A 13221-nucleotide genomic window follows, 5' to 3' on the forward strand; every position below is an offset into this window, starting at 1 on the left:
ATCCCAGTTGGGCTCTGAGCTCATTTTGTGGAGTTCCAAGCAAACATGGTGACGCAGCATTTAGCTGTTATGCTGCCACCTGAATGGTGAAGTCATCCCTGAATGTATATTTTGAAATCCAGGTTGTTAAGCCTGTTAGCTTGCAAGCTAGCTAACCAGTCATCCCCGAATGTACATTATGGAATCCAGTTTGTTAGCTTGTTAAGACTGTTAGCTTGGAAGCTAGCTAACCAGTGCCTCCCGTCACGCCATGCTTGTCTACACCAGCCAAAAACGTAAACCAACAAACCAACAAAAGCCCCGTTTGTTGTCCGATAAATGTTTTAACGGTCGAGTACAAACGTCGCCACCAAACCAAACTCATTAACAAATTTGCCTCGTCGGCCAATGATTCAACTTGATTATTCTCAAAGTAGCTTCTGGCAAATTACTCGGCAATAAATTCTTCCGACCACTTTGTTCAGCTCGTGGTGTCTTTTCAACGAGCTGCTTTTGACAACACCTTCATTTCATTCATCAATTCATAGTCTTAACTCGGCATGTGCAACGACCGCAAACAAACAACGCAAAGGTCAATTTGATCAAAACATTTTCAGGTTCATTACATGTAAACACCAAAACACAAGTAGATTATTTTGAAAGGGGAACGACGACAAAAACTCCAAACATGTTTGTATAACGAAAATAAATCGACATACAAACAGATTCCGATTCTATTTGCAGATAGCGCTTTCTTGTTTACTTTCGAGTCAGGCGTGAAATTATTTACTCAAACTGCATTAAAAAGGATCAGGGTGTGCTCCGTAGCCTTTTCAAGTTTAAGGTCAGACCAGACAGATTTGTGATAGTCGAGTGTGCGCTTTATATTCGCCGCGGCGGTCGATCATTTTTTACTCAATACTGCTGAGACTGCATGATTGCATGATGACAGCAATGTCGCCCTGGGGAACTCCGCAACCGACAGGTGGACACTGGTGGAGGACCTGAAATGTTTGCTATAAAAATAATTTGCTCATACACACATTCCCTGTAGCTATTATCTAATCCTGAGTGCATGCGAGTGGAAAAAAAAAGAACATTGTGTGAGCTGCATTAGCAAAAAATGCAGCAATGCATAACACAGATAAAAAAACGTGACCATAAAATGGTGGATAATACAGAGACGGTATGGCGGAGAGCATCCGCCGATATGAAATAAATAACATCAACTCAAATTGTCACAAAAACGCATTAGTCGGAGCGTTTCCCTAACACACTCGGCGGTCCGATATACTTCGTGGACAAATGTTAATGTGCGCATAAGAAGACTCCACCCGATACTAACCGACCCCTAAATGCTCACTAAACAGAAATATGAGGGCTTGTGTTTTATCAGTATATGTGTGGGGAGAAAAAACATCCCATGTAGGTCTAGTGGAGAGCAATAAAAGTATTTTGCAGCAAAGCACACAGGGACCACGTGAACGTTAACAATCGTCAATGGTGGATTTCACGCTCACAGTTTAGTGGGGGGGATTCTGGTAAGAAAAAACACGGAGTCGGCACAAAACACCTATTCCATTTGTAAAATTGTTCAGCGGCTAATAAAAAAAAAATGGAATAGTCATAGATTGCGCTGTGTAATATTCACTCGGCCTTGTTGATAGCGGTAATGCACCGGTGACATGCGCGGAGGTTTATGGCTGCTGAGGTAACGACAGAGTCAGATTTATAAATGATTTGCCATTAAATTAGCAGATTGATGTTAGAAACTGGTATTTTATAACCTGATTGCTGAAGTAGATTTTGAATCTCTGGTATCGGTCTTTGTTGACGAATTAGATCTAAAGATTGATCGTCGAGTCGACGATAGATGGAGAATATTTCTTATAGTTGAACATTTTGATTAGCAAAAATTGATACTATTTAGCTTTTAAAAATCTGGATAGGTGAGTTTTTTTAGTGAAGAGTTGAGGATTGGCTCCACAGAGAAAACACGTTGAATAGCTGGCTCAAAATCTTTAGTGAACCAGAGTGAGGTCTCTTTATTCTAGGACACGCAACATACTTTGAACATACAAACGACCTCGGATCTCCCAAGTGACACGTTTCTTTAAACCATCCATTATGCTAATTCACATTCAGAGAGGTTCTCTAAAAAATCAACTCATTCACTACCATTGACGGCGATAGGCGTCACTGGTCCATTTGAACCGAGCTGAGCTTTTATTGCAGCACAGCCTCCATTTTGGAAACATCTAGCTCATTTTTTTTCTTTTTGACATTTATTACTAATTGCTATAAAATCCTTTTGCATGCACTTACATTCCTTGTGCTTCCACCTGTCCGATTTTCTACCCCCCCCATTATTTCCGGCTGTGTGTTATTGCACCTGCCCGCTGTTATTTTCATGCCCGGCCACTGCTTCCCTTCCGTGGTACCGAATCAAAATATTTTACCGCGCCATAATCCTGAAATATACTCACATTTGACGTCTTCCCGCTCGTAGGAAATATGGTGAGCAAAGAGGACAGCAAATGCATGCTTGCGTCAGACTCCGATGACTCCGATTCCGACGCGGGCCTCGACGCTCAGCAGGTGAAGAAGAAAAACAAGGCCCTGCAGGTTCGATTTAAGGATATCTGCGAAGCGCAGAATGACTTTCGTGGTAAACACACCAGATCCATTTCCTGTAAAGTGACACACCGACAATACATGACCATGCCGGCCAGACGATCCATCCCCAACGTGACCAGGAGCACCGGCGTGCAGACATCGCCGGACTTAACCAAACGCTACAAAACGTTTCCCTTCGAGAGGAAAAAGGGACATACGTTTAAACACGCGGCTTTAGTGGAAGATTACCGGGGACAAAACAACGGCTTCCTGAGCGATATAAAAGCCGTTGGAGAGGACGGGCAACCCATCGGGGTGTCTTCAAAGTGCCAGGAGAAGATGGTGGGTCAGACCAAAGCTTTGCTCCATCACACCGACGACAGCAGCGAGACGGAGGATTTGATTTGCGACGCCAACTGTGTGGACGGACCCTCGTGTACAGACTCGCATTTCTCGCAAGAGTCCCGCCTGAGCAACCCCAAAAGTGAACCGGATCATCAGGATTGCGGGGCGAGGACCAAACACAAAGGATTACCCCGAGAAGAAACGGACGCCAAGCGTCAGCTGGCTACCTCTGAATTTGTAATGGGCCGGGGCCCGGTGGCTTGGAATTCTTTGACCCAAGTGGAGTCTTTAGGAAGCCCCTCCAAGGCTTGTAAAAGAAAGAAGGGGCCGCAGTTAAGCGAGCAGCAGTCGCAGACGCTGCCTCACAGCGCCAAATGTTCGGCGCAGTCGCAAGGACCGTGTCGGGCGAGGCACGCGTCGGCGTCTTCCAAGCTGCAGCGGACGCCGGGGACGGGCGAGGGCTTCCCACCGGGAAATACCGGAGGCGTGGGCGGCGGCCGGCTGATCATCCCCTTATCTGACGACAAGGATATCAAAGCACAGCTGCAGGCCATGGAGACTCTCATCAACTCCAGCCAGGAGACCATCAAGGTCCTGCTTGGCGTTATTCAAGAGTTGGAGAAAGGTGAAGCACAGCGGGAGGGGTGAGTGGCGTCACTTGGCGTATTTTTCAGACTATCGTGTCACTTTAACAAAGCTCCTTGGTTGCCATCCAGTTGCTGGAAAATGGCGGTAAAGCACTACTTTTATATTCGACAGGGTCAAAACGACCTAGGGATATGTTTCAATCCCCCCCCCCCCCCCCTCCATGTGTGAATTTGCCATTATCAAATGAGAATTGGTCCTGCCACACCACGTTTACTCATCTTAGCTGTGCTCCTACTTTGACTGCCAATCCGTAGCCGTGCCGGTCATACAAAACACCAGCGAAACAGGCGAAGGAATTCCTGGAACAGGCGCTGCGCAAACACCTACAGTGTGTTTTGGTTATGGACCCCCGCCGAGTCCCTCCCTGTTCCATTTCCTTCAGCGACAGGATTGATATTGGCAATTTACGGGTTTTATTCCTTTTTTGCATTAACGCCCTCGCGTTATCTGCCAAGGTGTTTCCACAGGAGCGAAGTTAATTATTTGAAAGTTAAAAATATTTGATCATATTCGGTGTCCAAGCATGTCCGTGTTCTTTTGTTTCGAATGGCTCCAATTAGTGCAGCCTCGGACCACCGTGCTGGCATCTCCACACACTTGAGCTGTTCCGCTGCCGCACTCCAACTTTACCTTGAAAAAAAAAAAAAAAGAAAAACACTCAGACACGCTATATTCTTATTCCTTCTATCCTTGAGACGTCGTGAAGGGTTAGAATCAGTCCCCGGCTAGCATGCAGGTGAAACTCGGCACGTGAGAACGTAACCTTTGAATTCCTTGTTTGGCACGCTTAAACATGGCCAATAAAGAATCTTGAATGTTGAATTAGAGGCAAGACTTGAAAGCGTTATCCTGCCTGAAGAGAGCAGAACTAATGATTCTCTTTTCCCCAAATGTTACATTATGAAAGCAAGTTTGACGAATTCAAGCGATGCAATCTTAGGAATTGCAACAAAAAGCTTTGCCGCATTAATTACACCGGCCGGGGATATATATATATATTTTGGCGGGACTTCAAAGCATTTATGGCAGTTGTGTTGGAGAAATGTATAAAAGGTTTATTTATTTGTTTTCAAAAAGCGCTTTTTCAGAAAACGTTTTGAAAACAAAAGGCTAGATTTCCATCTTATAAGTGGAAAATCGTCCAAAACGTCTGCATGGCAACACAATGAACCTGACATCTGATTGGACCTTCAAAAAAAAACCAAAGAAACCACAAACGACACAAGTGTTTGGCCTAGCAGAAAAGGCCAGGAAGGCCCTGACTGCACACCACGGAATCCAAAATATGCATTAGCGCTTAGCGCCATCCTTTCGGCACATTGCTATGCAATGCTCATTGTAGTGCGCGGCGGCGTGCGCGGACAGTGAAGCGGACGAGAGGGCAGGACATCTCCCAGGACAGCTGACGTGAGCAAACAACACAACTTTGGAAATGCGCCAGCAGTCAGTTTAGAGAATGACTTCCAGAGGAGAAACTTCTCTTTCTCTCCCCTTTTCTCTCGCTCTGTCACACCAGTCGGATTTAATAGAAGCCTCGCGCCATGCCGCCGTGTGTACGCTCACCCCTGCAGTAGAAATGTGATATTTGCATGCGGTAATTATAAAGTTGGGTTCACGAGCTTTGATCATCTGAGCGAATCTTCAATTATCACACGGTAGATAACAAAGTAGCTTATGTGCGTACTTCAAGAGTTGTTCTCCCTCGGTGAGTTATCGTCACCTTTTTCGATGACCCCCGTGACCTTGAGCGGCAGCTGCGCTCACCCCCCTCCCCCTCCTCCGTCGAGGTCACCTCTCGTCGAGGTTCATCTGTCAGGGCCGAGGGACTACCGTGACAGTGGGCAATTACACGTACGCATGAGACACGACCCCCCCCCACTCCCCTGTGACTTTTGGGTGTGGGAGGGGGCGAGGGGACGAAACATCCCCTCATGTTTCAGGTGGCTTAATGCAGCCCAGTACAACTGCCAGGAGAATTGTAACGTTGGCTGTTCTTGCGGCGCTCACACGCGACTCTAAATGGTCCCTGGGGTGATCTTGGCCTACAGAGGAGCCGGAATTTATCACGCTGATTGTCTCGCATCTACGGCAAATTGCGTTGAATAACGGCAAACTTTTAAAAAATGTGGTGCACAGCAATGTGCCGAATGGAAACGTCTACCAGGGGGATGGAAAGGCCAAACATTATCAAACAATGGCACCGAGTACGACAGTTAATTTGATTACCGTATTTTCCGGACTATAAGGCGCACCTAAAAACCTAAAATTTTCTCAAAAGCTGACAGTGCGCCTTATAGTCCGATGCACCTTATATATGGACCAAATTCCTAAATTGAAACTGGCCCGAAGCATTGTGTCATGAAATCAATCATAAGTGGCCCGCTGAAGACTATGAATCAAAAAGACTATGGATCATTATTTTGTGATTATGAAGTAATTTGTTACGTCTGAAGTTGAAATAAAAAAGATAAAATGGAGAATGATTTGATTTGGATTAAAAATCTGACTTGATGCATTAATAGTGCGCCTTATAGTCCGGTGCGCCTTATAGTCCGGAAAATACGGTATGTAAAATCTGCAAGTTGATTAAGGAAATCTGAGCAGACTGCGGGAACCCCCCAACCCACCACCCCCCTCGGGGAATAAACAACTCGGATTATCTGAACAGATTTGGCCGGCGGCCGATAGCCTTCAGCTATTAACGTTCTTTTACTTTGTTTTTTAGGCTCACCTACCGAACAGGACAAGACACGGCGAACTGTGACACTTGTCGAAACAGCGCATGCATCATTTACAGGTGGGTAGCGACACTGCAGATGCGCGTCATTAATTCTGCATTTAGTTTTGTTTTTGCACGCTGATGATTCCGTTCAGTACGCCAGCGTTGCTCCCAGCAAACGTTACAGCAGAGACACAAAAAGGCTTTGAGGACAATCAATATTTAACTGAAATAGAAACAAGAGACTGGGGATTGTAAATGCAATGTTCGGTTAGCGACAGTAATGTCATCGTACCGTGATGTCGGGATTAGAAGGAAAATGACTTTAAGGTGCCATTCCAGTGTTGTATTGTGCATCGTTTCGCAACCTTTACAGAGCCGGCAAAATCTGGATCCAAACAGAAATATTTGCATAGCCATGATAACCGACATTTTGAAGAATATGACCTGAGCTTAGCATTATGCGGGCTAAACAAATGGGGGCCAAGGATTGACCCTTGAGGGACCCCTCAATGGTAGATAAACCTTTCATTCCTAGATGCTCACCAGACTTTTTTCTTCCATTTACATTCTGATTAGAAAGTGTTTATTATAAACTATACAAATACTGTTTAAATGGCAAATTTTCACTGAATCTTTTGCACCTGCACACAAAATCAGTTGCAGTGATGCTATGTTGTGTGTGTACGTCAGAGTTTTTTTTTTTTTTTTTTGCAAAATCTGTGGGAAGGGAGGTCCCGAGCATGTTTTTGTTTGTTGTTTTCATGTAAAATGCAAACATTTCTCGCTATTTGGGCCCTGTTCTACATGAGTGGACACATAACGTACATTTGAATCGATATTTTAATTGAGAACAAAGATACAGGAATTAAGAGTGATTTTTTGTTTCCTGCTTTCTCTCTCCTAGTCGAAAAATGCAGCGTTTCTCGCTGACCTAGATTGGGGTTTATTTGGAACACAAAAGAGAAAAAAAGATCACAGCTCAAATACAGAGATGAATATTTAGTATTTCACATCACATTTGGGAGGATGACAAAATTCATAATGCGAGAAAGCCTTTGCCGTACTGTCGACTCATGGATTTAATTAACACGGACAGCCAGGCATGAATGCATTTATTGTTGGGGTTATACTATGACATTTTACAAATGTAATGAGACGAGACCTGATCATTTGCAAAGGTTATCAAGATATTCAAAACCACCGTCAGTATGACCGATTCAGATAAGCGAAGAAACGGCTCTTTTAAATGTACCGCTAGACTTCGCCGACAGTGACGAGCAAAAATAAACTAGGGCGGCGATTGTAAAAAGTGATAGAGATAATGTCATGCAGTAATTTTATGATAATTTATTATATTTATATTATAAATTAAATATTCTAAATATAATAAATATCTAGTGATAATAACAAACAATAAGGAATAAAAATAGAACAAATATTCAAATATAATAATAATGATCATTATTATTCATATTATATTTATGATCTATTATGATTTCATGAGTTGTTGAATTAAATACTGTGCATGCAACACTGCATTTGTTAAGTCGAATTCACTTATATTTAACTGTAAGTGCGACGGTGGCTTGTGTGAATCCATTTGACTCAGCGATACTGTTCCATAAAAGTGCATATGAGCCTTTTGGGTGTTGGACTGCGCCGCTGTCACATGCTTTTACTGTGAGCGCCGGGTAAGAGTTCTAATGAGGAGATTCGAAGAGTGCAAACTCCGAAGCGACTTAATTGACCAAGCGGACGAATGGCGCCGACTGCCACTAAACCGCAAGATGCCTGGCGGTGATAAAAGCACAATGAAGATGCGCTGAATTAGCCAAATGCTAATCAAGCGGGAGATCATCTTTTCATATGCGGCGTGGTGTATCATTAAAAGTTGTCTATTTCAGCTGCTCCTACCGTTTTTTTTAAGAGTCATTGAACAGAGCTAGCAAGTCGGGCCATCTGCCCGCCACACTCTCCATCCTTGCCAAAACATGATGAGACACTTTGCAACCTCCTTTAGCGCTCTTCAGCACAAACCTTTCAAGGCCGACTGAGCCCCGTTAGAAGTAAAGGGTCGCTCTTTATCTCTTCCCTTGATTCAACAAACATCCCGGATGCTAAAAAAGCGCAATCCAAGTCGTTCTGACTTTGACGAGGAATGCGGTGTGAGAGCAGCTTGCACGTGAGATGTCAGAAAGGCAGAAGAGAGGTGTGAAGTTTGACAACCCCGCACTTACTTCTCCCACCTTGTTGTGTTGAAAGCAAGTTGCCACGTATGAAATTGTCAGATGACAGAATGACGCTGATAGTGTTGTGGTTGCTACACGGGGCCTGATCGACTCCTGTTCCTAAAGCGTGAATTGTCGTCTCTCCATTTTCTCTGTCTGGCGCCGGAGTACAAGAAGCTCCTGTTAGAATACCTCAGACTATAAACTGAAAGTCTGGAGTCACGTGGTAATCTCGTCAGTCTTTTTTTACTCTTGGCCCTTACGACTGTATGAAACGTGTTTATTTCTATTACGGGTCTTTGTGACACAAGATTAGCTCAAAAGAGCACGAACATGGACTGTCCAGAACGTGGAGCGGAAAGATCAGTCTGTTCCTTCTGTTGGTTCTCTCTATTTCGAAGTCTTTGGAAAATGACTGGATTAAATGCTACACTGGTTCAGTTTTAAAGGCAACCTCATATTACACAAGATCTCCTTGTAGAACAAACTCACGAGGTAATCCGCTGACCGGGCGGCGGCCGGTGAAGAGAACACGGCGTGACTGACGTACATTTAAAATAGCAAACAGCGGTCAGGGGGGAAAAAAAAATCAATTATTACTCAAAGCCGGACAAGCAAGAACGACATGTTGCAGCCATAGCGCAGATTGGAATCCCCTGGAGATGTATCCCTTTAATTTCAGAGCACTACAACTCCTCGAGTGTATGTCCGATAAAATCGGGAATGCGGCAGCTGCTGTGCTAAGGTGCTCAATCAGAGTCACTGGGTCTTATCCAGACCTCAGCCCTCGCCTGGCTGACAGCCGCCCCCGCGCCCCATCACCTCCACCGCCCCAATGTCGCCGACGATCATAAATCACCGCAACGAATGGGGGTGCGTATTTGGAAAAACAAAACCAAGGGAGAAAGGCTCAACATGCTGATGATGAATAAGGGAAATAAGCCCGTGCTGTAATTTTGACATGGAAGTGAGAGAGAAATGAAAGAAAAGGTCATTGCGGACACATTTTTCACTTTCCTTGCCTGATATTGAGACACTTTGGTTATTTGCCCGCTGCCTCTATTAATACAACGAAGGAAAGGAGTATTGAATTTTTGCTGCTTGGCAATTTCATAGAAAATTTGAGTTATGGACACTTTGAACACCCAATTTTCTTAATATTGACTTTGCTCGATGGATATTAGAACGCTGATTAACAGCGGATTCAGTTTGATTGGACAAGAATAATTCCAGAGTACATTATTTTTCAGAACGTAAGGTGCACCGGATTTATAAGATGCCCGTCTGGATGGAACTTGACTTATATAACCAATTTGTCGTGTGAAAGTGAAACGGTTAAAACTATTTGGCTTTAGCTAGTTAGCTTGTTGCGCTCATGGCTATAAATCAAGGGACTAAACACACACCAGTTTTTTTTTCATTCAGGCAGTACTTGGAATTTGGGAATTATGTTGTCTCTAGTTTATAGAATAAAACAGGGATCATATTTTTTTTTCCATCTTAAACTTAAACTACAGCAAATTTTACGACCGCGTTGTCACTTTTCGAGCGACCGACCACAACATGCTTGATAACATCATCACAGGCATTTTCTGCTATCGTGCTGTTAAATTGAAGCCTTCGCTAAATGTACACAGTGTCGGCTTTTCAATTGGGAACAGACAATAAGTTTGAAGAACAGTCAAATGAAATGAAATGCAGTGGCGGCGGCGTGCGTTGAGGGTGAGGCGCTCATTAGTTGCGGTGTCCCGCGCCGAGAGCCTCTTCTGGTGAACAATTGTTAAGATTTGTGCATCCTGTTTTGTCCTCATTAATGAGATTGGCTTTTTCCCGTGTGTTTGTGAAGCACAGAGCATGTAATAGACGCCGTCGGCTCGCCATTTACATGACAAAGGCAGCCTTTCTCCACAACATTTACATAACCTGTGGGGAATTTTCCTTTTCTTTTTTTTAATTCACTTTAAACTTCTCATGAGAGCAAATAACATCCAGCCTCGTTGTCAAGTGAAGGACTTTCAAGTGACCAAAGAGGAAATCAGCGGTGGAGAGATGACTTTACGATGAATGTCACCGAAGGAGGAGAAAAGACATATTTTGTTTAAAAACAAAACAGTGTTTAGCGCAATACAAACAATACGCCGCCTAGCTAAACAAATGATTAATTTCCCTTTTGGAGTGTCCTAGAAAAGCTCATGTGTGTGTATGAAGGGGCTTAACTTTGTGTTGATGTTTGCTCAACCTCCTGCGTTTCCAAACCAGCAGCAGTAAACGATGATCTCTACCCGGGCATTTGTCCACGGTATCCTGTAACTGCCGTGATCAGCCAAGTAACTAATCGCTTAATAATTACCGGGGCTATTTAGTGGGGCTCCATACTGATGTAGCGCCTCGTCACACTGTGATGGCAAAAGACGTTGGATAGAAAGAGAGTGATGCCTCAGTTGTTGTTTTGGAACCTCTGCCGTCAATTAGGGAGGAACGACATAATCAGTTAAATGGAAAAAAAATAAATGGGATTGTCCTGGTCGGGGTCGCAGGCTACATCCAAAACACAGCGTGGATCAAAGTCCTGCCTAATATCAAATTATAGCTTTGGAACTATCTATGTTGATGTGAGTTGAGGTGCTTCATGGAATGCTTTGGCGCCATATCGTGGTATCTCCAGTCATTTTTGTTGTTAATGTATTCACAGCCTTGTTTTAGCTCTTGTAGCTAGCTAACACGCTAAGCTAAATGGAACAACCTCCTTTGACGATCGTCGGGTTTATCGTAAACTCGAGCCGTAAGAAGTCTCAAAGTACTTCCAACCGATCCATAATGATTCTATTAGTCTTCCGTTCTTAACTGACACTTATCGCCGGGCTGAGGACAGTCTTCGGGATTCATTTTGCCGCTGTGATTGTTGCGTATCTGTCAGCAGCCTAATTGTGCTCCCCATCAAGCCCGGGGTAAAGCCCCAGCGTGCATGTGCCTGCCAACAAGGTCGACCTTGACGCATCAGATGTCGTCTCGTTTGGCCGCGTCTACTTTAATCCAGTTAGCCTTTTAAATATCGTGCTAAACGTTGTAAACAAATGACCGCTCAAACCCCTAAAACAGCGTGGTCTTCTTTTTTTTCTTGCCAGGTAAGGCTGTCTTGTTAGCGGGCAAATTGCCCGGGATTCATATTTATTTATTTCACATTCCTGGGACTATAGTGCAAAGCCCTGGAATGAATACATTAACACACCCCAGCAAATCAATAGCAATACGGAAAACGTGGGCTAATGATGGATTTATTCCGCGCTGGAAACGGGGTAGTTAATCACGGCCTGCTTGGCCTCCGCCTGCTTGCCTTTACTTGGAATTAAGATGCACACTTCTTCCAGGTCCAAGCACATTTAATTGCCCAGAGAGTTCACAAAAGGACACTCAATGACCAGACAGGATCACATGAGGAAAGCCAACATACCTTACTGACTTTTGAATTCTGCCTAGCAACAACTGAGCGGCTTCAACGTTAAGTTCAAATTTCCTTCTTGTCATTTGTTCCTCGATTTTGTTGCAGTGTGGAATTGGACTTCAAGCTGCAGGAGGACAAGCTGCAGCCGCTGATGAAGAGACTTTGCCCCCAGGGCAGCCAACTATGTCCCGCCCTGCCTTACTCCAACGAAGTCTTCACATCCACTCCCAAACGCAAATCCAAGTCGGACTCTAAGAAGCACGCCCGCTGGAAACTGTGGTTCCTTTGAGTGGAACATGAATGCTTTGGGAAGAGCCTTTTATTGGGCGCACTAATACCCCATGCTCGGCTCAAAATGGATGAAAGAATATTCCGGGGGAGGAATCAAGCCAACAGGATGGATAACAGGACGTTAGAGAGCCGTTGGTTTTTTTGGGGGGGGGGTTCTGAGCTGAGACTGCACGTCAAGTCAGCGGGGAGAAAACAAAACAAACAACAAAACAAATAAATATATATTTCAAACTCTGCCAAACCTTTTTCTGGCATGTTAGCTGGAGAGGACGGATGAACACCTGCAAATCTAGGTGAGCCTTGGAAGACATTTTTTTGCACAAAAGTACAGCTAGAAATTTGTTTCAATTGGCCTTTATGAGTTTGTATCAATAGTTTTGCATTTTGGGGAATATGGATTACGCAGCGATATCCAACAATTTTTATCCATCTCAGAGGGCGGCCATTTTGTCACTTGCTGTCGACTGAATATGACATCATAGATGCTCAGGTTCCAATCACGATCTTTAAAAAATGTAGACAACACGAATGAATTAAGCGATCTGTGGTTCTGCATCCTCGGACAGCGGTCCAGATGGGCCACTCCAGGTCTGGTCACGCCACAAAAAAAGAAAATTGCCAACAAATTCATCAACTTGCATGTTCACGTGTACGACAGAAATATTCATTTATTTCAGATGTTCAATTCCAAAACCCCAAACAGTTTTACAGATAGATAAAAACAAACAGGGAGGCTAATTTCTATTTTGAAAATCTTTTTTTTTTCTCCTGTACTCTTTTTCAGCATACTGCTTGGCAACCAGAGGCGCCGCCACGTGAAGGGCCTTTTATTGGTGAAGGTGTCAAATGGACAAAGCACAACAATTGACTATTTACGCAAAACACATGACAAAGACTTGAAGTCTGGCGCTGTACTTCCCGCCCGCCTCTTTTTCCATCCTCTGTAACTT

The 13221-nt window shown here is 44.1% G+C and overlaps 1 protein-coding gene across 1 annotated transcript; it reads left to right on the forward strand.

Moving 5' to 3' along the window:
- Nucleotides 1-2493: 2493 nt before the first annotated feature.
- On the forward strand, nucleotides 2494-12325 carry insyn2ab (inhibitory synaptic factor 2Ab). The gene is made up of 3 exons (XM_061286025.1): nucleotides 2494-3584; nucleotides 6314-6385; nucleotides 12086-12325. The coding sequence occupies exons 1-3, from the start codon at nucleotides 2494-2496 to the stop codon at nucleotides 12267-12269; spliced, it is 1347 nt and encodes a 448-aa protein (XP_061142009.1). The 3' UTR covers nucleotides 12270-12325.
- Nucleotides 12326-13221: the final 896 nt, after the last annotated feature.

The sequence above is a fragment of the Syngnathus typhle genome, linkage group LG8 (genome assembly GCF_033458585.1).
Source record: "Syngnathus typhle isolate RoL2023-S1 ecotype Sweden linkage group LG8, RoL_Styp_1.0, whole genome shotgun sequence".
Taxonomy (NCBI): domain Eukaryota; kingdom Metazoa; phylum Chordata; class Actinopteri; order Syngnathiformes; family Syngnathidae; genus Syngnathus; species Syngnathus typhle.

Bases quoted from the DNA above. Each gene is read 5' to 3' on its own strand.
- insyn2ab (XM_061286025.1), top strand. From the start codon at position 2,494: ATGGTGAGCAAAGAGGACAGCAAATGCATGCTTGCGTCAGACTCCGAT. The intron at 3,585-6,313 runs GTGAGTGGCGTC...TTTGTTTTTTAG, and splicing joins GGTGAAGCACAGCGGGAGGG to GCTCACCTACCGAACAGGAC. The intron at 6,386-12,085 runs GTGGGTAGCGAC...ATTTTGTTGCAG, and splicing joins AGCGCATGCATCATTTACAG to TGTGGAATTGGACTTCAAGC.